At 38.1% G+C, this 27,465-nt stretch overlaps 2 protein-coding genes and 1 pseudogene across 9 annotated transcripts in view; 2 read left to right on the plus strand and 1 right to left on the minus strand.

Annotated features, from left to right (window-relative positions):
- Positions 1 to 10,688, plus strand: part of LOC144643700 (uncharacterized) — a 37,327-nt gene extending 26,639 nt beyond the window's left edge. For 3 of the 4 annotated variants that reach the window (XM_078503030.1, XM_078503037.1, XM_078503046.1), the window contains 3 exons: positions 2,100 to 2,271; positions 2,569 to 2,601; positions 10,275 to 10,688. In XM_078503030.1, coding sequence (XP_078359156.1) covers positions 2,100 to 2,271; positions 2,569 to 2,601; positions 10,275 to 10,525 — 456 coding nt within the window. In that variant the 3' untranslated portion in view covers positions 10,526 to 10,688. The remainder of the gene's footprint in view (positions 1 to 2,099; positions 2,272 to 2,568; positions 2,602 to 10,274) is intronic. The other variant, XM_078503054.1, reaches the window with a different exon arrangement.
- Positions 10,689 to 13,294: 2,606 nt separating this feature from the next.
- On the plus strand, positions 13,295 to 27,354 carry LOC144643750 (uncharacterized). 5 transcript variants are annotated; one of them, XM_078503103.1, is made up of 5 exons: positions 13,295 to 13,453; positions 20,130 to 20,318; positions 22,043 to 22,208; positions 22,451 to 22,483; positions 26,950 to 27,354. In XM_078503103.1, exons 2-5 carry the CDS (start codon positions 20,136 to 20,138, stop codon positions 27,198 to 27,200), a joined length of 633 nt encoding a protein of 210 aa, XP_078359229.1. In that variant the 5' UTR covers positions 13,295 to 13,453; positions 20,130 to 20,135; the 3' UTR covers positions 27,201 to 27,354. The 5 variants fall into 5 exon arrangements, with proteins under 5 accessions (XP_078359229.1, XP_078359217.1, XP_078359236.1 ...); XM_078503091.1 differs by having other exon boundaries at positions 13,296 to 13,453; positions 20,126 to 20,318; XM_078503110.1 differs by lacking the exon at positions 13,295 to 13,453 and adding an exon at positions 13,830 to 13,846 and having other exon boundaries at positions 20,126 to 20,318.
- On the minus strand, positions 17,008 to 18,333 carry LOC144646170 (uncharacterized protein KIAA1958-like; annotated as a pseudogene).
- Positions 27,355 to 27,465: the final 111 nt, after the last annotated feature.

Here is a 27,465-nt window from a genome sequence, read left to right on the forward strand (position 1 = left end):
TACTACTGGTACTACAGGTACTACTGGTACTACAGGTACTACTGGTACTACAGGTACTACTAGTACTACAGGTACTATAGGTACTTCTGGTACTACTGGTACTACAGGTACTCCTGGTACTATAGGCACTATAGGTACTACTGGTACTACAGGTACTACTAGTACTACTAGTACTACAGCTCCTACCAGTACCTACCAGTACTACAGGTACTACAGGTACTACTGGTACTACTGGTACTACAGGTACTACAGGTTTTACTAGTACTACAGGTACTACTGGTACTATTGGTACTATTGGTACTACAGGTACTACAGGTACTACAGGTACTACAGGTACTACTGGTACTACAGGTACTAATAGTACTACAGGTACTACTGGTACTACAGGTACTACAGGTACTACAGGTACTACAGGTACTACTGGTACTACTGGTACTACTGGTACTACAGGTACTATAGGTACTACTGGTACTACAGGTACTACTGGTACTACAGGTACTACTGGTACTACAGGTACTACTGGTACTACAGGTACTACTAGTACTACAGGTACTATAGGTACTTCTGGTACTACTGGTACTACAGGTACTCCTGGTACTATAGGCACTACAGGTACTACAGGTACTACTGGTACTACTGGTACTACAGGTACTATAGGTACTACTGGTACTACAGGTACTACTGGTACTACAGGTACTACTGGTACTACAGGTACTACTGGTACTACTGGTACTATAGGCACTACTGGTACTACTGGTACTACTGGTACTACAGGTACTATAGGTACTACTGGTACTACAGGTACTACTGGTACTACAGGTACTACTGGTACTACAGGTACTACTGGTACTACAGGTACTACTAGTACTACTAGTACTACAGGTACTACTGGTACTACTGGTACTACTGGTACTACTGGTACTACAGGTACTACTGGTACTACAGGTACTACTAGTACTACAGGTACTATAGGTACTACTGGTACTACTGGTACTACAGGTACTACAGGTACTACAGGTACTATAGGTACTACTGGTACTACAGGTACTACTAGTACTACTGGTACTACAGGTACTACCAGTACTACAGGTACTACAGGTACTACTGGTACTACTGGTACTACTGGTACTACAGGTACTACTGGTACTACTAGTACTACAGGTACTACTGGTACTATTGGTACTACGGATACTACTGGTACTACAGGTACTACTAGTACTACAGGTACTACTGGTACTACTGGTACTACAGGTACTACAGGTACTACTGGTACTACTGGTACTACTGGTACTACAAGTACTACTGGTACTACAGGTACTACAGGTACTACTAGTACTACTGGTACTACAGGTACTACTTGTACTACAGGTACTTCAGGTACTACTGGTACTACAGGTACTACAGGTACTTCAGGTACTACTGGTACTACAGGTACTACTGGTACTACAGGTACTATAGGTACTACCGGTACTTCAGGTACTATTGGTACTACAGGTACTACCGGTACTTCAGGTACTATTGGTAGTACAGATTCTACTGGCACTATTGGTATTTTAAGTACTTTATTCGTGATGTTTCTATCTATATTCGTGACGGTTATCGTTCTTTAAGTACTATGGACTTGTGGAGGCTGTGTCTATATTCGTGATGTGTCTATCTATATTCGTGTCGGTTATCATGGGACCATTACCCTTTAATTAGCTATTTTGGATTTCAAGATTCTTAAGACAAGTATCAGAAAATTGCCGCAATAAATTTTTAAGAAACGAAAATAATATAAGGGTAATAAAATAAAGCGAAACTAAAAAGTTCCTGCCAAAGGAATACATGGTAAAATATCATTAAAACGTACATAGTAAACCAGAAAAACTTGAAATTAGACATGATTGCCCCTGGAAACACAAAGTAACGAGATAAAAAAAAACTTGAAACACGGAAAATGTTTATGCAAAAAAATGTCATAAAAATTCACAAAATTTGTTAATTATAACTCGCGACGAATACTTTTGAAGTTACCATGGTTCAGGAGTGGGCTCCTATATGGTTAAATTGGTTTTAATTCCGCGTCGTAAATAACTTCTATATTATTTTTCCTCTAGGCCATGTATCCTTGCCTTACAAAGCCGTTTGATTCCGAATCGGACTCCAGCACTAACATCTTGGACTTTTACAGAGCTTATCAGTTACAACACGTCTTCCTCGCCAACAAGGTGAAGATGTGCGGGGAAGCAGTTGCTTACTCGGAGCTGGAAAAGCTTGTCAAAAAATCTGGTGAGAATTTGCAAGACACTATTGACATAATGAATATTCACATAATGAACAGCTGAAACTCACTTGGATGAACTAATTAAAAAGCAAACGGAATCTAGTTCCTGGTCAAACTTTAAGTGCACTGAGGTTAATGGGTTTGAATTTGTTTTCATATCAAGCCCTTGGGTCACCTTTTTGATGCATATAGATCACTGATGTTGTTGTCTGTACTGAAAGAATAATTCACCAAAATTAAGGAACTCCTCGCGTTTTTGCTTATTTTAGTATAATACACTGAGCCTAACTGTTCTCTTTCAGGTATAATGGAGAAAGAAAATTTGCCAAGTATTGGTAAGTTCGCAAAGTTGTAAGATTCTTAACTGGATTTTAGAACATAGGTAGAGAGTGACTTTGTTTTCTACACACAGTTGCTGCCTTAACTGAAACCAGTAAAATGAGTGTTATTTGATATAGCGACATTTGGACCTTTTTGTAAAGATGCTTCTGACTGCCTGAGACAATGGGGCATTTCTTTTGGCTTTGTGGGATGATTCGGCCCTTGTGGAGCACCCTTCAGACTGGATTCAACAAGAAGTCGAGATCCAAGTAAACATCATAATATGCTATGAACTCACAATTAACCTTGCTCCTAATAAGTGGCTACATAGCCCAGTTGGTAAAGCACAGCACCTGTAACGCGAAGGCAATAAATTCTAATTCTGCTGAAGCCCTGAATTTTTTTCAGACAATTTGCAGTTGTTTTATAAATTTACACACAGCTTCAAGGATCGATAAAATAACAAAGTAATGGAGACGGCCCGAGGGATGTATAGGGAATAATGACTTATTTTATGATATTATTCATGAGGGATCATTATGTAAAGCCTGTTTCCAGCAGGACAAAAGCTGTCTAATAAGTGGTACCTCGGCTCCGACCGTAAACAACATATTCTTTCTTTTGTTTTATTGTTGCCATTGTGCAGCTTTCTCAGAATGGCCTGTTCGTACGCTTTTTACGGTTTCACGACTCATTGTGACTTGTCAAGCTTATTTGATGTTTTGATGATTTGTTTTGCTATGTGTGATGTTCGCAAGGAGCGGCCGGGTTAGTGTGTTTTGTACAGCGTCCATGACGTACGAAGAAAAACCTCCAAAGAAACGGCAAGGACATTTTACGAAGAGTTTAACCAACGACAGGAACATGGTCACTGTGACCAAAACGTCTCAGCGGAACCGAATTCCAGATAAGTTGTTAGGAAACGTGTAGGAATGCCATGTATTCAAGAATGAGACGCGCGTTGTTGTATTCAAACAAGATATGCAGCGACAAATTCAATTGAGATTAGCAAATTGCTTATGTCAATTCTGTTTTTCTTGAATTTTATATTTCCAAAATGAATTTAGAAACAGAAAAAGGGTTTTTAATTTCGAAAGATTTAAAATTTTAGTAAAAGTAAACCTAAGAAATGTTTGGTCTGCCTATATGGCTATTGTTTTGTATTAGGTTGCTTTAAAAACTTTATTAATGGAAATGTTGAGTTTAATTTGTCCAGACAAGTGGTTTGATTTGGTCAGGAAAAAAATAGTCGTAGCCTAGAATACTAATGAGAGGTTTAACAAATTATACAGAAACATCCCTCGTTAAAGGTATTAATTTATACAGATAATCCCTCGTTAATAATCATAAATTCAATTAATCAGCCCCGCTCTTCCCTGCTACATCATCAAGCCCTACCCGGACTTTCAGTTAGTTAATATTCAACAGGGTTGAAAGTTAAATAAAGGTTTTTTTTTTTTTTTTTTTTTTTTTAATGCATTTATTTAATATCACACGTTACAGAAAGTGAAAAAAAAAAAACAGTTACAAAAAAAAAAAGAAGATAAAAAATACATCAAGTTACACAATTTAACCGATAAAGCCTAACTTACTAACAAATACTTTTAACTAGTCTAAATTTTTATATAAATTTCTCTACACGGTATTTAAAATTAAGTTTCCTAACGAATTCAATTACCCCAGGCTCTATTTGATTAAGTTTCTGATTGTAAAGGTAATACTGAGCTAATAACATGCAGTAATTTAATTTCTTTTTTAGAGAGTGTCGTTGCAGTTGAGCAGAATTTAGTGATTTACCAAAGAGTAGTTCTTCATCACTTTGCGTAAAGGAGGTGCCGTTTTCTTCATTGAAGTGTTGTAAAACTTTATGAAAGAATTGTTTAGAGAGGTGGCAGTCGATGAAAGTATCACTTATCGAATCTGGATGGCCGCAGTAGGTGCAGTCCGAGTTGTTCGATACTCCAAAGAGGTGAAGTTCCTTTTTGGAGACAAGTATCCTATGAGCAAGTTTGAAGTAAAATTCTTTAAGTTTGTTCTCTTTGCACATAAATTTAATTTGCTTAAAGTAGTTTTTCCAATGAATATCATTTGATGATAGATCTCGTTCCCATTTACTAAGTGCAATTATTTTGGGAGTAGTTTTCTTTATAAAAAGCCAGTAATAGTCTTTGTTTTTTGTTTTCGTAAGATCGATCGATATTGTAGGTGACAATTGAAAATTCACACTATCAAGAAAGAGTGACTTATTTAATTGAGCATGTTTTGCTCTTTCTACTAGATGTTTCGGAATTGCAGATATGATTTGGTAATAATTTAAGAAGTTGCACTTAATTGTGTATGTTTGTTTGAATTCTTGAAATGATAAAAACTTTCCGTTCTCGCTGAGAATATCTTGGATAGAGACAATTCCTTCTTCAAATCAGCTTTTCAGAAAAATCGGCCTATTCCCAATGAGAATTTCTTTGTTATTGAACAGTATCATTTCTTGTCCATTGTCACTTTCATACAGGGTTTTAAGTTCTAAAAAGTACCACAATACCTGTTTGTAAAAAGGAGGTATATCAGTCTGGTTGAGAAATTTTTTATCGTAATTACAACGTAATAGAAAGTTTAAACCACCGTATTCTCTGAAAAAATGATAGGGAATTGCCTTCCAGTTCTCCTTCCTTGACAGCGCGTCGGTTATCAAAAATCTAGAAATCCAAGCAAGTTTTAATGATTTAGCTATTACCTCCATATTTGGCACACGTAATCCTCCGTCAACATAGTCTTGATACATGACTTGCCTTTTACCTTTGTCCGGTTTTTTACACCAGATAAAGTCAAATAGAGAGGTTGTAACTGAAGAGACAGTTTCCGAGGGGATGACTAACATTGAAGTGGAGTATACTAAATGTGGAATGCCGAGACTTTTTGTTATCAAACACCTTCCAAATAAACTGAGATTCCTTGATCTCCAAATATCAAGATTAGTATTAAGCTTTCGAACCTTAAGCGTAAAGTTCCTTTTCTCATTCCCATTTTCATCGTAAGAAACAAAGATTCCAAGAGTTCTAACAGGTTCTTTTGTCCATTTTAGATTGAAGGGCTGATCTTCCCTATTGCGCCATGGGCCTAACCATATCGCTTTGGTTTTTGAAGTGTTTAGTTTCAGACCTGAATATGTCCCGAAATCGTTAACTATTGCAATCAAGTTTTGGACAGATAATAAATTATCACAAAAGGCTGATGTGTCATCCGCGAATTGACTTATTTTCGACTCTGTTCCAAAGATTGTGATACCTCTGACAGTTTTGTCTTGTCGGATCTTTGTGGCAAGAACTTCTGCAACTAAGATGAAGAGACACGGTGATAAGGGGCAACCCTGCCTCACCCCTCTCGACAATTTAAAATAGTTTGTACAAAACCATTGTTCAAGACGCTGCTCTCGGAGTTCGTATAGAACGTAGAGATCCATTTTTTTTTTTTTTTTTTTTTTTTTTTTAATGCCGTTACCAAAGTTGAACAGGTTGAGGGTATTTTGAATAAAAGACCATTCTAGGGTATCGAATGCTTTTTGAAAGTCTAGAAGTAGCAGTATCCCAGGGATCTTTTGTAGCTCAGTTTGCTGGATAATGGCATTTATAAGCCTAATGTTTTGTCCTATGTATCTCCCGGCCCTTTCATAAAACCGGTCTGATCTGGATGGATAAGAGATGGTAAAACGCGTTCTATCCTCTTAGCGATAACTTTTGACGCTATCTTGTAGTCTACGTTTAATAGCGTTATTGGACGCCAATTTGACAAAAACAACAAATTTGCATCTTCTTTGGGTAGAAGCGTGATAACTCCTCTTCGCTGGGACACAGACATTTCGCCGAAATCAAAAGCTGCATTAAGACTATTTACCAAATCCTGACCTAGGAGGCTGAAATATTGCTTATAGAACTCGGCTGTAAAACCATCGTCCCCTGGCGATTTCCCATTTTGAAAGGTGTTTAAGATTTTCTCACACTCTTCTAACGTTATTTCGCCATCAAGATTTGTCTTCTCCTCATCAGATAATTTCGCGAATTGTAAATCGCTACCAAAGTCAGTAAAAACATTACTACTGTGGTCAATATTCGAGCTGTACAAATTCTCATAAAAGGTTTGGATATCAGACATTATATCCTGATCATGGACAATAATTTTTCCGTCAGACCTTTCGAGTTCCGATATAACTTTTTTATTGTAATTTTTTTTCTCCATGTTGAAAAAGTATTTGGTTGGCTTTTCACCTAGTTCAACCCATCTCACTTTGGAGCGAAAAATTGCGCCTTTGCCCTTGATTTCATAGAGGCGATTTAATTCATTTTTTAACCTGTCATATTCTTTCAGTTTGTCTTCGGTATTTTGATTATCACTACTGTTGCTTATACTTTTGTCGATTTCGTCTAAGCGCTTTTGAAGGTCGGATTCTTGTTTGCGAAATTCTTTTGCTTTGCGAGCGGCGAAAGAAATAGCGATGCTTCTAATTTCCATTTAAATCAGTTCCCATCTTAGTCTTTTGTCAACTATGTTGGCATATTTCTCACTGATGATTGGATAGCTGTCTGTAATTAGAGTCAAGTAATTGTTGTCTTTTAAAAGTGAGTTGTTAAATTTCCATAATCCTGGGCCCCTTGTCACCTGGGATAACTTTAAACTGAGTTTGATTGCTTTGTGATCTGGAGTGATTGCAGTCTTTGTTTCAACGTTGTGGGCGTATTGAGTGAGGTGTTTTGCTATAAGAAAATAGTCGATTCGCGATTTGACTTTCAAAAATTTAGACTCATATGAAAAACTTTTTGTATGGGGTTTTTTCTTTCGAAAAATGTCAATTTGATCCAGTTCTTCCATCATTGAGATAATACCATTCCGATAAGCCGTTGGTTTCCAACTTATGCCACCTTTCTTGTCAATGCTATCTAACGTAGCATTCCAGTCTCCACCTACAATTAACTGTGTGATGTTTAAATTTGAAGTCATAAATTCGTTAAGAATCTGCAAGAATTTTCCTTTGCTGTGATTTGATCCGTGCGAGAAGAAAACGTCACCTCCCCATTCATTTTTCCATGCAAGTTCATCTTTTGCTTCTGAGAAAGTTTCTTGCAAGAGATAGAAATGGCAATTTTGATCTTTCAAATAACTAAAGATGGATCTTCTTTTGACACGGTTTCTTATAACTCTAACATTTAAGGTTATAAAATTACATTTTGGAGCTACCATAATCGTTTAAGGAAAGGAATATAGAATGTATTACAAAAAAAATATTGCTCATTTGCAACTCGATGCATCTTTGGTAGCACAAAACAAAACATAGCAGAACAATAAAATAGAACGCGCGACACATTACAAGAACTACCGGTTTCCGATAATTTTCTTTCTTGTTTCATGCGGTCAGAATCAAATCGATCGCTGGAATTAAACCGAAACAAATCCCACCGAATCTGCCTAAGACAGATCACAGAGGAGTGAAATTGTGTACAATAACTATATACATTAAACAAAGTTCCAAGTAGAAAACACAATAACATTAGAACCGTAATGTAACGGGGAACAATTAATTTGTAACGGGGAACAATTAATTTGTAACGGGGAACAAAAAGTGGGATGTAAAAATAAACAAATCTTACTATTCTGTTTCAAAAAACTGGAAAATAAAGGAAACAGATCTGCCTGTAATTATGACGTTGCCATGGTGGAACAGACCAGGACATCGTAACAAGGATCGGGAAGGCCACAACTGCATTTCATATCCTAAGACCAATCTGGAGATCACGTGAAATCTCCTTTAAATAAAGGTTGTTGAATAACAAAAGAAAATGTGTCAATCATGAAATAATTCTAAATAAAGATCTTTGACATTGTGTAAGCCAGCAATACTATTTACGCTTAAAAAAGATATAATTTGTCATTGCTAAGTTGTACAATGTTTGAAGTATGCTCTATTTTTATTCATCTATTTATTTATTTATTTATTTATTTATTTATTTATTTATTTTATCAAACGCGTGTAGAAATGTGGCTACGCGAAATCATTCTCGTCCCCATAGCCCTTTCGTTTCTCTTAGCCGGATTGGCACGAGAAAACGGAGGGCTCTGGGGACATAGGATTTTTGAATTAATTCGAATTTTTTTGATTGGCTGTTTGGAACAAAGAATTCCTAAACGGAAGTCGAAAACCAAACGACTCTCTCATACATTCTTTTGAAACGTCATGACTGCATACATGAGGACCGGAAGTCCTAGAATCTAGGAGTGGAAATTCTGTGTCCCCAGAGCCCTTCGTTTCCTCGTGCCAAGGCCCAGCCGGCTAAGAGAAACGAAAGGGCTATGGGGAAAAGAATTGCGCGAAATATGAGATATCGACGCGTGTATCTATTTCCCAGACTTCACGCGGCCATGCTTTTTATTTTTGCTTCACGTTCGACGGACAAAGCGAAAAAAAGAGGGACTTCTCGTACTGAGACCTCGGTGACTGCTTTATTGGTGTTTTATATCCTAGATCGAATTGCAGGCGTCTCTCTTGAAGAAAGACGTACATTTTCTCCTCAGGATAGCCGAAATATATTTAATGCCCGGTATTATAATCTTTAACGCAGATTTCAGTGCAGTGTGTAGACCAGGGTTTTTCGAAACATGATTCGCCCGTGCTTCTGGAATGCTATCATTGATAACATTGAGCTTCTGTCACTTAAACAATTTAAGAAAAAGATCAAATCAAGCATTATTGCAAGCTATTAACGGAACTATTCATAACTCTAATTTTCAATGCCTTTGTTCTGTTAGCTAATCTGTCCATAAACTTTATTTTCCACTTTTTTCACTAAATTTCTTAAGTAAACTTAGATTTTGTTTGTGTGTTGTTGTATTTGTTGTCTAAATCTTTAGTACACCTGACCCTAAAAATTATGCCAATGGTGGTCAGTTATTCTGGGTAGCCATGTACTTTATTTTATTTTTATTCTTGTCTCTATTGTAAATTTAATTTAATTAAGGGTGCGAATAAAAGTTGTTGTTGTGCATGATTCGACCGCGAGGTTACCAAGCTGAACGACAACGATGAAAGCGTTGCACGAAGATGGCGAGTGATTTATCACCAACATTTATACGGCAGTTCTGTAAAAGAAACAGCCAGGTACTGGCTCTTCTCAAAAATTCGCCAGCTTGCAGGGAGGGTGGAGAGATAAGCCGGAAGAGAAAATGTGGAAGGCAGAGAGTATTGTCCCGTCGGTGCCTGTATCTTAAGCCCGTGAATTCGAAGTTATTTTAGCTTTATGATATGGCATGTAAAGCAAAAATACGGCTTTGTACCACAAACATTTCTTATGATGTATTCGAACAGATAGAGAAAACAGAATTCTGAAGGCGATGATAAGGAGTATGCCGCAACTACATATATTATATCGACGAGTATCAAGACTGGTTTCAAACAGTCACAGCAACCCAGATTAGCATCGCAACTATGTACAGGTCGATACTTAGCGTTCAATTTATAAGGTAACTCTTACATCAATGAATTTTCTTTAGTTTTATCGAGAAGCGTTGGGTAATGGCAATCTTTCACGTGATTATGGTCGAATCATGTACGGGCGAATCATGTTTCAAAATCCCGGGTCTACACACTGCACTGAATTCGGCTGTAAAAAACAAATTCTAACTAATCGACTAAATAATCTTGCAGAAAAGGACGAATACGTTCCATGCGAGGGTGAAATCAGCACGAAATGTGAGGAAGCTGTCGAAAATGCCTGGGAGTCGCATTCCGATGACCTTCATTTGTTCGTTGACTACCTCAATTGCTATGACAAAGAGTCAGCAACATGCAACTTTCCCATTGTACAGCACATGAATGCCATCGTACAGGCTATCAAGAAGCATCTGAAAGAAAAACATGGTCTGTTGGGCGGAATGCTCGAACAGATCAAACAGTAGATAATCTGCTTATCTTAACAGCTTTACAAGGGAAATATAAATGTAATGCATAAAGGTAAATGCTTGGGAACTGCTGTTTGGGCCAGGTCTGCATCTCATTTATTCAACAGTGTCATATATCAGAATATTTATTCAGTAAAATAAATAACCGAAATTAAAGGTATTTGTGATGCTGGTTTTGTTTAATTACCTTAATAAAGCAAGGAGGAAAAAAATCAGAAAACAAACAAACAAACAAGTGAAATTATCAGTGGCGGATATAGGGGAGGGGCGCGGAGTCCCTTTTGTGCTCCTTCGCCATTGGAGCAAGTTATAGAAAGGCCCCAACCTTCACTACGCTTCACCTCCTCCTCCTCGTCCTCGTCCTCGTCGTCGTCGTCCTCCTCCCCCTCCTCTTTTTTCAAGCATGAAAGAGCACGTCTTCACTTCTTCTCTTCTTTTTACAAGGATTTCAGAGAACGCTAAACTGAATCACCATTTTGCCGTGCGTTAGTTCACTAATAGATCCCACATGACTTCAAAATGTAGTAATGATAAAAAGGTGCGCCATGTAATATTTCAAAAACGAGTGCGAGTGTTTCATCGGGGTTTCCAAACACGAGAAAACTGATGTAAGCACGAGGCCGTAGGCCGAGTGCTTTTATTATTTTCGAGTGTTTGGAAACCCCGATGAAACACGAAGCATGAGTTTTTGAAATAGCTTCTCAATCGGCGCCTAATTGCAAACAAAATATATTATTCACGAAAACTTATTTTTTTATTTCTTTTGTGTAATTAGCGTACAGTTTGCAATCGGGGCCTTATTGCAAACAAAGGATATTATTCACGAAAACTTTGAATTGATGCTATCTTTTGTTTAATTAGCGCATAGTCTGTGATGATTATGTAAGATCCGTGTTTTTCACAACTAAGCTAAGTTGTTTACTTTAAGCCGCCACAATTTGCATGCAGTGGCGTCCTGCTAGTTTTGAAACGTGGACGGGTTAGCTGAGGATGAATATCGCCGGTTTCGGCCGCCAAAAATGTGCAAGAAAATTCCTTGCTTGCACAGTCAAAGCATAGTGGACAAGTGAGCCGTTGAGGTTTTGAGAATCGAACTTGCCAAACAGCGCGCGAGCAAAAATCCCTTTAAGCTTCTTTACTTGACCCGGGAAGTGTGTTCAAGGATTGATGTTCACCGCCTGCAAAGTCTTGAAGAGCTATTTTCCCACCACTTTTCGCAAACTATTTGGCCACGATGTTGTCCCTTGCCAGTGCAAATTTTCGAGCCTATCGATAAAACTTGCCATTCATGAGAACTTGAAAAGTTTAACCCTATCCAGACCGGGGGGGGGGGGGGGGGCAGAAAGTGCCCGCGCCGACTTTGAACGCTTATAACTTTTTTAATATTCAACCAAACGCTGCGAAACTTTGCGACTTTATCTAAAATTTATCTGGGAATAATTTGGTAGGGTAGGTTATTGTGTCAGGAACTTGACGTCACCATGGCAACGGCATTTTGACAGGCATGTTTTCCCAAATTTGTAATTTTCGTTTTTCTATTAATGAAAAATAACTTTAAATCAGTTATTTCACCTGTTTACGGGTTTTAAGCACATTTTTATTGGTTTTGAGTATTTTCCAGTAATTGTGGGCGGTTTTCTGACGTTTTGGCAAAATTTCGAAAACCAAGATGGCGGATCCAAGATGGCGGCTGTTTTGACATTATGATGTAATTGTCACGTGATGTGACGTCATCGTCCCACGTGACATATGCCAAAAGATAGATTTTGAGACATAATATATATCCTGTAAGTTTCATTGTGATTGCTTAAATATTCTGGAAGTTACGGAGGGGGGCGGAATCCGCCCCCCCCCCCCCCGGTCTGAAAAGACCAAAAAAAGCCCGGTCTGAATAGGGTTAAGGATCATTTCCTAAATAACATCTGACAAGTTTCCCCTACTTCGTAGTCTTTGTCGTCTTTTGTTTAAAATTGTCAACTTTAAACGTAATTTTCACGCAACTTTAAACGTAATTTTTTTGGCCTTAAACGTGAATGTACAAATGTAGGAATGTTCGGCAGTGTTCAAGAAGTGTTCAATCGACTCCTCTGCCGTTTACAATACGTAATGTTTTAAAATCTGCAATTTCTTAGCTCTTGGAAAATGGTTATTTTATGTAACTAATAGTGATCCCTTATTGTTACGTGACCTGTAATGGATAAAACATTATGGGCGTCACTTGAGTAACATTTAAGAATATTTTTGCATGCCCTTTAGAGAAAGTGTTTTGCCGAAACGTCAGGTTAAATTTGACATAAAATGTCTTTTTTATTGACTAAGTGGTTTAAAAACAATCACGTTTTCTCGTCTTGGAGCTTCGTTTTCATAAAGCAAAATTCTCAAGTTTAAGGATGATTTCCTAGATACCAACCAACAAATCTGCTTAGTCACCCCTATTTCATTGTCTTTGTCGTCTTTTGTTTAGAATTGTGAACTTTGAGCGTAAATTTCATGCACAACAATAGCCTTAAACTTTAATTTACAAATGTGGTAATGCTTGCTAGTCTTCACACTCTTTCTGGCCGGTGTAACGTTTGTTCGAATTTGTACAATTAGCAAAAATTGTACTTTTTAAGCTGGACGAGAATTTTTTCATTAAGTAAATATTGAGAAGCCTACCGTAGATAAATTCAACCGGGCATGCGCTGTTTTTAAGCTTTACTGGCGCCTACCTGTCTGGGCAGGTGAAATTTGTACAGTAAATAGAACTTTTCCATTTTTTAGCTGTCAAATCTCATTATATCGCTAGTTATATCGTTGTCGCATTTAGACTTCTTAAAGGAGAGAAAACCATACGTGGCATTCAGTTCTCGACAGAGACCTAACCTACAATACTAGCTTGGCTTTGACTTCACAAAAAAGGCTTAACGAGAAACCACCAGTACGGTAAGACATTTTTGTAACACTATTTTGAAACATAAACAACTAGGCGATATAGTTGCCCGCCGGAGATGCGAGACGCCAAAATGATAAATTAGGCATATAATCACCAATACATTTACTTCACGCACATCAATTTTAAGTAACAAGAATTCACTCTTCTCGGCCGTTAAGAGGTTTGAAAATGGCTAATGTCGATAAAAATTGCAAAGCTGAAAACGAAAAACGTGAAGGAAATCGATTGCATTACTAAAATGCGGTAAAGATACCTGTTATGGGGGGAGTCATTGCCAGGTCTCCGAAATATAATTTAAGAATCTTTGATTGATCCACACTTTACATCCATTAAACGCTAGGATCTAATAAAAAGCAAGCTAACAACCCTTAAGACCAAGACTGGTAAGTTTCCAATGACGTTGGTGTCGTTATAGAAACGGTTATTTGAAAATATTCATGTCCATAAAATCAAAATTCGAGATCGAAGCATACAGAGATTCAGAGATACTATTTACCAAGCTAAAGTTAAAGTCACTCTCGGGCCAACACACGCTTCTAAAATTTTTGGAGCTCAACCGGTTTCCGTAGCATAAAGTTAGGAGTATTGCTTCTTCTCTTGGATGGGATGCTTGTTGTCCATCGCAAGTTACTCCTGAGCATTCTGTCATGCTTGCCTAACAGATCTCCGCTTAGTACGCCTTTTTATTCTTGGTTGGAGAGAAGCACTGTGAGAGTGAAAAGCCTTGCGCGACACAACACAATTTGACTCCGGTAAGCGCTCGAATCATGGGTCTTAAAACTATTTTACCATAACGTCTCTTATACTCATGATTTTACTAGGATGTTATCTTCTGCCAATGTAAATTTTTGAGCCTATCGATAAAACTTGCCATACATAAGAACTTTACATATTCAATTTAACCGTTGCCGGGCAAACTACTCTTTTTGATTTGAGCCAGCTTTCCTTTTGCCTTTGTGGCACGTCTCGAAATTGAAAACTGGTAAAATTAAATTCAGTTTTGCGCATTTATTAATTTCGTAAGGAGAGGACACTCATATCTAGAACAATTGTTACAGTAAGTATTTCCTTTCCTTGCCTAATATTTACAAACAGAATCATTTTCTGCGTTCAGTCGCGCGAAAGACACAGGTGAAAAAAATCATCAAACACAATAAACAAGCCGTGTTAGGTTCTTAAATGTAGCCTTCCTCTCCTTGCCACACATTTTGAATCACCTCCCAATAAAATGCAGTACAACGTTATCCATAAACATTAACATTAAAATCCCTTCCAGTCCTTCCCGTTTCTTCAATAATTGAATTAATTGAAGAGTGGAAAGTGGTTAAACGAAATTCGGCTTTGCACATATTTTGATTTGTTTCACTTTGCTAAGTTAACAGAAACATAACAGCTCTTTCTGATCGCAAACTTATGTTTCACAAAATTATTTTATAAATGCACAGTAATCAAAACAGGCCTCAAAAGTACTCATGTGCCCGTTGAGGATAAGTAAGTAATCAAAAGCACATTTATCAATTAGCACCGCTCGCATCCCGCGTAGCTGCGTGTACACACATACGCACGTGCGTGCCTTTAAAAGAAGAAATAGAGATTTTTGAAAATGGAAATAAACTGTTTTCAGCCACATTATACCTACCATAGATGGTGACTTTAACTGGAAACTTTAAACGCGATGTTTTAAACTCAACCACCACAAACTAGGTATAAACTTAAGGATTTTAAAATATACTTTCTGTTTAAATTGTTTCGCTTTATTTTTATGTAACCGTAAGAAGAGAATGACTCAGAAGTCCAATATATATAGTGGTTTCTTTTTATCGGTTTTGCAATGATCGTCAACAACAATACAATACAAAATAACATATTTTTCTTAGAATCAGAATTGTGTGTAGCAACAGCTGTTTCTAATTTTCACTTTCTCTTTCTCTCTGACTTATTTCGAATCTAATTAACGAAACTCACACAGAAGCTGTAAAAACACGAGCCGTCCACTATGTTACCACAGATGCTTTGTTGGTGTTTTGACGCCTTTGAAAGCAAACTTTTAGACGCGAAGAAGTCAAAAGCTCGAGAAAGTGATTTCATCAGCCAAACTCTCGATCTTGATGATCTTCTGTTGAATATTAGCGTCAAAATTATTATTCAAACCCTACACCTTCGTTCTGGTGTAGGACCTCGCAAGAAACGTGGCCCTTATTAAAAGTCATCGGTAAGTATTGTTAACGTTAAATACTTATTATGTTAGTGAGCCTTTTTTCGAGACATTTGATCGCTACTATTCTCACTGAATAATTAGTTAACGCATCATGAAACAACTATTTAAATACTCCGCGGTCCCTAGGGATGCATTGCTGCATTGCGGGCTCCACGTATAAGTAGAATAGACCGCGTGGCTTTGATTTCACTGTGTCACAGCGACCGCCGAGCTAGACGACGGATCAAGGTTCGCCCCACCCTCCTCCCCTGGTGTTGGTTGACAACTCCTCACGTCCCTATGGCCATCCTCGCTGTCTACCTCTTTACACAACAATCCGCGGATCTCTCTCCCATAACTTAGTTTCTTGATGTGTTAAGTAGTAGACAGTGAGGATATAATACAATTGGTCTCATGTGAAAGCCCTAAACGTTCATTCAGGACAAAGAAAAGATTTTAAGCTAATGTTGCATTTGGACTATTAGTGATTTTAATGTTTTCTTCAACTACGGACCACGGAGAATCAACGGAAACAGAGTATGCCGTAACCTCAATTAGATCGACGAGTGAAACATCTTGTCGAAATTTAAGGTTCGCGAGGGTCAATGAGAGCGTGCGAGAGTTTGAAGCTAAACGGTGATTTTACAATGGAGCAATAAGGGCGTCTTTCGACGATATAAAGGCTAACATGCCGGCACAGGTGCATACTGTCGGAACCAAGCGAATATCGGCCTCTTGTAAAAACTCATCTGGTTTCCGTAGCATGAAGCGACCAGGAGTATTGCTGCTCACCCTGAATGAGAACTGATTAGTCCATCGCTGGTTTAGCTCTCAGCATTTTGATAGGTTTGCCAAGCAGATCGCCGCTCAGTGATTTTTGGTAGACCTCCTCTAAGGTGGAAGGAATCGTGGGAGTGAAATGTCTGAGCCATGACTACATTCGGTTTTGTATATTTTATTTGTTTCGCTAGAAGGAGAAATAGAGTTTACATGGAAAATGCGCGCGTACGATTTTTATTCACGAGTTGAGTAGTGTCAGAAAACGAACGAGTGAGCGTAGCGAACGAGTGAGTTTTCTGATACGTATCAACGAGTGAATGAAAATCGTACAAAGCATTTCACATGCTGTAATATGTTTATTTCATAGGTACTAAGATTTTCTTTTCCGTGCTACTGAGTAGACAAATTTATTTGCACAAATAAATAACACTGTAAAACCATTCAAGTGCTCAACAACTGAGTAAATCAAAGATCTGCAGCATTCAAAATTTTTAAGTTAAGTCAAATGTCTGTTAATAAAGGAAGCCATGCCAATAACAAAGTTAAGTCAAGAAGATAAATCACAATTTATTCATCGTCAGAGTCACTTTCCAGTTCCAAAGGCCTTAGACGTTTCCATCGCATCGCTTCGGAGCTTGACGGATTTGTAGAAAGCGTCGGAGACTGATTTAAAGTGTTAATTTTGATGGAGAAATTGCCACCTTGAATAACTGCGCCACTGAATAGTGCCATGGACTGCTGCTTTCCACCATTCTGAGAGTCGGAGGACTGCGAACAAGCTGTCTCAGAAGAGGACGAAGCTGTGGTACCAGCCATCGATATCACACTGCTTAGCACTTTTGACATGCGCATCTGTTGCTTCGTTGAAACAGTGCTGTAATTTTCTATGCTCTTCAAATTCTTATGGCCAGATAGTTGTGTGATTTGCGTAGGTGGAATGTCGTGTTCACTTAGCGTCTGGATCATTGTCTTTCTGCCGCTGTGATTTCGAAGCCTGTCGGTTTCAATTCCTGCTTTCTGAACCATGGTCTTCATTAAACCATTGAGTTTGTTTTTGCCGACAGGACCGGACTTGAACCAGCCTTTTGTTGCGAGCGATTTCGTCTTCAAACCGTTGTTTACAGCCAAATAAAAGGGAGCACCATCTTGATTTATTTCCTCAGGTCTCTTCCTGGCAAAACATTTGTAGACTGCGATAGGATCTCTTTCAGTTCCGTCGGTCGCAAACATTTTCGGCTGTACGGTTCTGACATCGCTGCAGTCTGATCCCGTTCTAGTTTTTGTTTGTCTTTCATTGAACTCCAAGTACTCGACTCCGCTTGCCGTTTTCAGTAGCTTTATATCTCCCCAGCACATATCACGATGTTCTTGGCACCCACGGAGTCCGAAGTGACGAGTGTTGTTTAGCCAGAGCGTGTTTAGAAGTGCCTCGGGACTACACATACCGAGCAAACGCTTCTCGTACAATATTTTCAACTCTTCGCTTGTCAAAGCTACCGACGCTTTCGGTTTATTTCCTTTTCCTTGCTTTTTTAGCTGCTTTTGTTTAGACTGTAGAACTTTCCTGGTTTTCTCAAACACCAAGTCGTTGATTATGCTTACAGAATAGCTCTTTTTCTTCAGGTGTCTTTCGAAGCTAGGCACTAAACTTCGAAGAGAAGTCGGCTCGTATTCATTTCCATCTTTGGTGCGGACGGCAATGATGAATTGGCTGATGTATTCATTCAGCTCAACAGCCGGAATATCTTCTATTTTTCTGTCTTCGATCTTCGTTATCAAAAATCTTTCAAGCAATTTTACATCTCGTTAAGTTTTTTGAGCGGTGTTTTTGTTTTCTTGTTCAAAAATGAATTCTTCAACTGAGGAAACACAAGCAAACCTTCCCTTGGCCATGTTTCAAAGCGCGGGTTTTCTTGTCGGCAACGGCTGTGGGATGACGTTTCCTTCAATACGTACGTTCATTCATCACCAGTGAAAATTCGTCATTCGCGTTGCTAATTGGACGAACGATATTTTTTCACAGTGAAATTTTGTCGTTCGTGCTCCTGATTGGCTAAGCTCTGAATCAGTACGATTTTTACTCCCTACGATTTTCATGAGTAAATCTCAGTACCTATGAAATAAAAACATATCCAGAATAATTGGTTCCCCTTTGGTTATCAAGCCGTTTGTCTTCGCAAGCAGTTCTCTATCACATGGTAAACTTAGCCTTTCCAAACATGTTTACCGCCAAAAGATCTTCAACCACAATTACACTTAAAGAGGTAAATTAGGCCACTAAAGTTTGTAGAAACTTTTGCAGTCGAATAGTAAAATTGCAAAGTCAAGTGGATATCAATGAATGATATTAAATTATGAGTGTTAGGCGAACGATTGACGACACTAATTTATTGAAACGTAGCTAACGGAAAGATTAGAACGCCCAAAATCGCTAAAAAAGGGTATCTGATACCGTTGCTTATGTAGAAACGGACCATTGTATAAACGATAAGTTGAAATTTGCATGAAATTGTTTACATTATCATGGTTCTAACTTCTCTTGAATACAAGTTATAAAATTACAAGAACATCATTTTTCTTTCGATCCGATTAATATTCGTGACTTATCCCACCGTCGTTGTAGAAATATCGGTTTTGAGGGCTTTTTTAAACGCTTTATGTTTGTATAGCGCCATACTACAGTAAGGGCACTCGAACCATGAACGCCATGGCTTTATTTTCGCTTTATTTGTACTTTATTTTCACTTATTTTGTAGTAATTTTTTACATTTTTCCAGAACTAGCCAATCACAGCTGCAAGTCGAAGAAACAGCATAGAGACATTTTTTCAACATTATTTACAAACTGGCGCGTGTTTTTACACAACGGCGGTACATTAATCCAGAATTTCCCGCGGTCTGCTTCTTACAATATACAGCGGGATATTCAACCAGTGAAACTATCATAATGGCGGTTTCTGACGGAAATATTTCTTCCTTATTCAATAAAGGACAAGAAACAAATGAAACGCAAGCTATTTAATACTTATTTCGACGGTAAACGTCAAACAACATTTCGTACATAAACCATAAGTGAACCTCTGAAGGTTTCAGTTCGGAAGAGTCTCGATGTAGCCATCTTCATTTAACAGCAACAGTCGTGTTTTCCCACGATGGGGCTATAAATAGCTTGCGTGCAAGAGATTCATGTGGAGATAAGCTGTCAATCATACGAAAAAACCGTTGTTCGACTCGCGGCTGTGATTGGTTAGTTCTGGAAAAATGTCAAAAATAACTACAAAATAAGTGAAAATAAGGTACAAATAAAGTGAAAATAAAGCCGTGGCGTTTATGGTTCGAGTGTCCGCACTGTAAAAGTTGCACATATAGAGTTTAATTATTGCTGTAGCGCGTACTGCAAACAAGAAGCTCTTAGAGCTTAAAACTGCGCTGGTCACGTGACCACCCTTTGGGAGCCATGTGGGAGGAATAAAAATGCACCTCCACCCCCTTTACCTGCGTCAAAAAATGTTGCGACTGACAAACAAAATGGTAAGAAAACACCTTGTGTGACATTTCATGGTCGACTTCATGGTCGACTTATCACTGTAACAGGCTCGCGCATAAGATAATCCCCAGTTTAAAACTTGCATCCACTCTCGACGAACCTTTTGCCATAACGCACGTTTCATCTTTTTTTCTTTCAGCCAGTCAATAATGCGTCCACTAATGATTTTGCTTATCGCGTACACCACCTTGACAAGCTTCTATGTCAGTGCAGCTGACGTGGAACACCCTGCAGCTTATGACAGAGTCGTTGAATGCATTTCACTTGGTACTCATGCTGACCGCCGTGACGATCATCCACCAGTGGCAACTGCAATCTGTCATGCTTTTAAGGTTTGAGTCTAACTTTTCAGGCACATGAAAAAGTCTGATCAATCCTTGATGTACTCTTGCTGAATTATGCAGTGACGCTGTCCCGTATCTTTTAAGGGGAATTACTGATTCAATTTCCCAGTGTCATTACACAGTGAAGCCCCCAAAACGTTCTCCATTATAACGAAGTCCCCGTTAAAACGCACGATATCCCTTGGCCCGACCAAAATTACAGTAACTATGTATGGAACAGAACTCCGATAAAACGAACGCCGATGTACTGAATGAAATTCCCGTTATAACAAACACAATCGAGTAGCACTGAGGTTGAATGCAAAGCAGATCAAAAGAGACGAAAATGCTTTATGGAGGCTCGATGTAGTTTTTTTTGCCGAAGGGTGGTTGTATTGAAAATTAAAATTATCAAGGAAGCCAATGCTTGATTTTTGCCAAAATACACCATAATGATCAAATATGACCAAATTTTTATTTTTTACCCGTCACTTAATCACAAAGGTTATCATAGCAACCACTGACGTTTTCTTTTGTTCTCAAACAAGCTTGATTTTCTCGAAATCTAGATTGACTATTGGTATTCATTTTTTGATATGTTCAAGTATAGTAGATTGACTACCTGTACACAAAATTTTAGAAAAATCTTTAAGAGCGTTTTCAAGTAAATCAAGAATAAAGTTTATGTTCATTCCTCATAATTTCCTACAATTGGCAGTCGATATATTTTAACAAATTAAAGCAAAAACTTTTTCGCTTTTAGTAAATGGTCTTTGATGGTGTAAGTATTCATATTTCAGTGAGAGTAACTGCGCTCAAATAATACGAAACAATTTAAAAGTGCCTATTTTAGATTAAAACGGGGTTTTTCTAAAAATTTCATTCTTGATTTACTTGAAAACGCTCTTACAGATTTTTCTAAAATTTTGTCAAGAGTTAGTCAATCTACTAAACTTTAACATATCAAAAAATAAACAACAAGAGTCAATCTAGATTTCGAGAAAATCAAGCTTGTTTGAGAACAAAAGAAACGGTCAGTGGTTGCTATGGTAACCTTTCTGACAAAATGACCGGTAAAAAATTAAAATTTGGTCATATTTGATCATTATGGTGTATTTTGGCAAAAATTGAACATTGGCTTGCCAGAGAATTTTAATTTTCAAAACAACCACCCTTCGGCTAAAAAAACTACATCGAGCCTCCTTATACTGTTTTATTCCGTTTTTAAGGACTGAAATAGCTCATTGTAGCTAGCGCTCAGTAGGATGCATGCGTCGGTGCCAAAATGACGTCAACATTTAACAAAATGCACTACCTTTAACTAGCTAATTTGGATTTCAAATTTACACAACTATCAGAAAGTTGCCTCAATAGATTTTTATAAAACACAAATAATATAAGAGTAATGAACTGAGCAAATAATGAAAATTTTCGTGAAAAGAAAATTGGCAAAAAATTATCAATGTGCTTTGAATATAAACCAGTAAAACCAAAAAATGTGTGTAGAACAAACCTGTAAAGACATGATTGCCCCCCTGAAAATGCAAAGTAAGTTAAAAAAAAGCTTGGCACACCGAAAATGTTCATGCAAAAAATGTCATGAAAAAAAAATTGTGAATTGTTACTCGTCGAATATCTGTGAAGTTACCGTGGTTTAAAATTGGGCTCCTGTATGGTTATAGTGGATTCAATTGCGCGTGCTAAATAATATCTGTAATTATTTTTGCCACTAGGCCATGTATCCTTGCCTTACAAAGCCGTTCAGTTCTGCAGGGAGCACTACAATCTTGGACTTCTACCGAGCCTATCAGTTGCAGCGTGTCTTCCTCGCCAATAAGGTGAACATATGCGGCGAAGCACTTGCTTACTCGGATCTGGAAAAGCTGGTCGACGAATCTGGTGAGAAAATATATGCAAGGCGCTTTTGACATAGCTGAAATTCAGTTGGATGAACTAAAGCAAACGGGATTTAATTCCAGGTCAACTTTACGGGCAATGAGATTAATGAAAAATGGGTTTAACTTTGTTGTCACATCCAGGCCTTGTTGTTGCCTGCAAAAATAATTATTCACCAAAATTAAGGCGCTCTTCGCATTTCTGAGCAATTAGTACAATACAGTAAGACTATTTTTCTCTTTCAGGTATAATGGAGAAAGAACATTTGCCAAGTATTGGTAAGTTTGCAAAGTTCTGTAAGATTTCGTAACTGGATTTCAGAACATAAGTATAGAGAGTGACTATCTTTTCAGTGCAGAGTTTTGAATTTAAAATTCTACAGCAGTTCCCGCATTAACTGAAAACCTAATTCGAGAAATTTTAGGTGAAAAACGGACAGTTTACAACCTCGGACGAGAATCAAATTACGCATGCCTTTTTATTTGAGCGAACGCTCTTGTGACGAAATGCATTCCGTGCGATAAACAAACTCAAAATTATAACTCTTCTGCCGGTAGTTTGTCTACCTTGCTTGTCATATTATTTTCTGTCTAAGCTGTAATTTAATACATGCATGTGCGCGATTAACGTTCTAAAACGTATTTTTGTTTCTTTCAACCCTTTGATTGGCTGTTGCTAATTTATGGGTTTTTATTTTCTGCAAGCCTCAACCAACCCGAGAAGTATCATGGACAAGCTGTCCCTCTAATTTTCTTAGTCCGCCGAGCGTGATGCGAAATAAAGCGCGAGAAATCTGGAATATAGGCGAGGGTATCTATCTCCCAAATTTCGCACGGCTATTTTTTCACAAGCGTTTTATTTCGCTTCACGTTCCTTAAATTTGTCTCGGTCGAATTTAATACGCGTTAAATTAAAACCCCGCCCGCCAGAGGAATACAAAATTAAATAAAGTGGCCCTGTTCACTTATATAACAATGTCAGAAGGTAGGGCAACAGTTAATACATCCTCGGAGACCCAGGGGCAGTTAGTGGGGCGAAACGAAGGAAAACCGGGCAGAAATCGTAGCGACGAAAGTTTTCAATCACGGCACGAAGTGCCCCTGGGCAACGAGTCTCTCCAGACCAATTCCAAACGGCTCTCCGAATGCTGGCTCCCAATTGGGCAGAAAAAAACCTTTGTATTATTCTGCCCAATCGGCGAGCAGTAACTTGGGAATCACTTTCGTGTGTTCTTACAGGCCGTCTACTGTGTCCGCCATACTTGTGTCGTTCGTTCGCCAAGCTCTGCATGCGAGGGAAATTTCCATTTAGCTTACATCCGATAGCCCAAAAAAAATCAGGGAATCTTTTCCGATGTCAGAGAAAAAAATATATTTCAAGATCGATGGGAAAATTTTCGTTTGGACTGATCAGAGGTATCGTAAATACGGCTTGTTTATCGATCGCCCGCTCGATTGAGCTTGTAGGTTTCAAATATTTATTTCCTTATCCGAGCTTCAAATTTTGATAGTATCGCTATTTAAGGCTTGTACATTTGGATTCTAGCCTTTCCTTACAATTTTCTCGGCTAACTGAAACTTTCCCGTATTGCGTGGACCGGACAAGTATGCCAAACAGCCGCCAATGCATCACACCGTGAGAGGTATTTTAATGTTCTTGTACGGGCGAAGCCATAACAATTTTCTGAATTGTCAAAAGTTTAAATATTTTTCCATGTATTTTATTTTTTCCACGATCTTAAACCTGAGCAGAAATTGATTAGTGAAAATGTTGTTGGGAAGGATATATTTGCTGCATTAGCTATCGAATAATAATAAAATAGTTATTTTTGCTGAAAGATTGACTTTTCAGATTTAACCGGGTTTTTGTTCGTCTGCAACGCAGGCTAAGATTTGCCTAGTGATTATAGAATTGGAGTTATGTATGTCGAGGGTTTCTCCTTTGAGTTAGATTGTTAAAGATCAGGTTAATTACTTTTAAATTTAGGCAGAATGTAGTTGCTGTTGTCTGTGACAAAGTTCACCCTGTAGTCCAATTTAGTTCAATTTAGATGACTTGTGTATCAAGCAAAGATACAGATAAAACTTTGCTGTTATGTAGCTCGTACACTTCATTGTGCAAGGTGATAGAAGATAAACCCAGCCTACTGTCAAGCCAAAATACAAGCAACATAGGTACATATGCCTGCTGTGTAGTCTTGAAATAATAATAATAATATATTTTAACAGGGTGACCCCTTCAGTCGCAGGACTGGTATCAACGGGGGCCCTGTGTAAAATAAAATAAATTAAAAATAAAAGAGAGTATGTATAATTAAAGAAATACAAAGAAATATACAAGCCACTGGTAATTTGCATCAGTATGTAATAGAAAATATTATTACACTGACTGTTGTCTTTATTTCAATACCAGTAACATCTAATTTCATTTATTTATCCAGCAGGGAAAAGAGAAGGTGCTAGTTGTTACATTTTCTTGGGGTGAGTCCAGGGTGGGTAATTGGGACTTCAAGTTATGGGGATGATTGTATGGAGTCAAAACTTAAAACCCCTAAAAATCCTTAGGACTTCAAACAAAGCCCAAAGAATCCTTGAACCAAAAATGAACCCCAGAAATTTCACATGCCAAATTGTATTTCCAGGAACAGGGAATGCACTTTGCAGACTATCTATATACCCAGTTTAATACCACATGCAATGTAAAGTAACACCTTTGTTATTTATTAACTCAGCAAAAAAAAAGAATCAGATGTCTACAAATCTAAATATATGTAACAGATTTTAAAATGAGCAGAAAACTGTACAAATCAGTTTTCATGGGAACTTTATCGCACAAAGCACACTACCCAGATGGTGCTGAGAAGAAGCCTGAGAAAGGAATGGTGTCAATGTACCACAACAGCACTTCACCCTCTATTCAAAAGCATGTGTTGCTATCACTCAAGGGTCCTGATTGGTAAAGCCAGAATTGTAATTGCAACAAATCCTCCTAGGTTTGATCATAAGGGATTGCCTCATAGCATCAACTATGAGTCTCCCTGTGATTAAATCATATGTGCAAAAATTGGGAGAGGGAGGTAGAGATGTTCATTCATCTGAGGCACTTTTATTATTTCATGATAAGGGATACAACTTCAGCAAAGTGAACCTGAAATGTTTCAGTATGTTAAGTCCACCCCTTGAAGATACTAAGAAGTCTTTCAGAACAAAAAGAATATGTTGTGATTTCTGTGCAAAAGAATGTGACCGTGGACAAAAGTGCCCACAGAACTTGGGGAGTACGATTTCAATGTTGTCCCTCAGAAATGTAAAATAGGGTGAAAGAAAAGCACTAAGTTTTACTAAAGGAGTTTCAAGAAAGTATGTACAAGGAAGTGCTGAAATCAAGTCAAGATTGTTTTGTTTCAAATGTCGACCGAGTTACATGACTGTTTCAATAAATAGTTGAACAAACTCCTCCTAATAATAATTGTTGAACAAACTCCTGTCTTAAGTGTTCAACATGCTATCAAAGTATAAGACTGGGTACGATTTCCGCACAGTATGTATGGAGTTGTGCAGAAATTTTGCCTATGTAAAGTAAAGTACATACAAATCGATCTACACGAAGAGAAAAATCTGGACCAACCCATTAAACACCTTAGCTGTTTCATAATGAAAATCTGTTTGGCATACTTGTCCGGTCCACGCAATACGGGAAAGTTTCAGTTAGCCGAGAAAATTGTAAGGAAAGGCTAGAATCCAAATGTACAAGCCTTAAATAGCGATACTCTCAAAATAAGAAGCTCGGATAAGGAAATAAATATTTGAAACCTACAAGCTCAATCGAGCGGGCGATCAATAAACAAGCCAGTATTTACGATACCTCTGATCAGTCCAAACGAAAATTTTCCCGTCGATCTTGAAATAAATTTTTTTCTCTGACATCGGAAAAAGTTCCCTGATTTTTTTTGGGCTATCGGATGTAAGCTAAATGGAAATTTCCCTCGCATGCAGAGCTTGGCGAACGAACGACACAAGTATGGCGGACACAGTAGACGGCGTGTAAGAACACACGAAAGTGATTCACAAGTTGCTGCTCGCCGATTGGGCAGAATAATACAAAGGTTTTTTTCTGCCCAATTGGGAGCCAGCATTCGGAGAGCCGTTTGGAAATGGTCTGGAGAGACTCGTTGCCCAGGGGCACTTCGTGCCGTGATTGAAAACTTTCGTCGCTACGATTTCTGCCCGGTTTTCCTTCGTTTCGCCCCACTTACTGCCCCTGGGTCTCCGAGGATGCAGTTAAGAAGGGTTGGGAGTGAGCTGGGATCGCCAGTATCATGGAGAATATGACCGATTTCCCTGACGAGGACCCACTTTCTAACATTTGCAATTCAATTTGTCCTTTCTGGCAATGATAATGTTCGTTCAATTTTAAGTGACTTTGTTCTAGCTATAAATAAAATTGTTTTTTTTTTTTAATTTTCGGAAAATCGCTAAATTTAATAGTCGCTAAATCTTGCCCAGAAAAAAAAACGCTAAAATTAGTAGTCGCTAAAAATAGTAACCTTAAGGTATGTGAAACTGCGTTATCAGCGTTTTATACCCTACATCGAATTGCAGATGTCTGTCTCGAGGAGACTGAGACGTACATCTACCCCTCAGGCTAGCCGATATATTCAATAAATATAATCAATACTTTTTGTTACACACTGAGTCGTGTGTTGCAAAACAAAGTCTAGCTAATCAACTAACTAATCTTGCAGAAAATGACGAATACAAGCCATGCGAGGGTAAAATCAACATGAGATGCTTCACAGCCGCCAAGAAGGCCTGGGAGTCTCATTCCAATGACCTTCAAGTGTTCCTTGCTTACATTGATTGCTATGGAGAAGAGTCAGCAAAATGCCCTTTTCCCATTGCACAGCACATGAACGCCATCATACAGGCTTTCAAGAAGCATCTGAAGGAAAAATATGGTCTGTTGGGCGGAATGGTCGAACAGATCGAACAGTAGATAAGCTGCTTATCTTAAGAACTTTACAAGGGCAATAAGTTGTAATGCATAAAGATAAATGCTTGGGAACTGCTGTTTGGGCCAGGTCTGCATCTTATTTATTCATCAGTGTCATGTATCAGAATATTTAATCAGTGAAATAAATAACCAAAATTAAAGGTATTTATTATGCTGGTTTGTTTGAAATTACCTTGATAAAACAAGGAGGAAAAAATATCAGTGGCGGATACAGGGGAAGAGCGCGGGGTCCCTGTTGTGCTCCTTC

The sequence above is a fragment of the Oculina patagonica genome, chromosome 1 (genome assembly GCF_052425735.1).
Source record: "Oculina patagonica isolate OP01 chromosome 1, crgOcupat, whole genome shotgun sequence".
Classification (NCBI taxonomy): Eukaryota; Metazoa; Cnidaria; class Anthozoa; order Scleractinia; family Oculinidae; genus Oculina; species Oculina patagonica.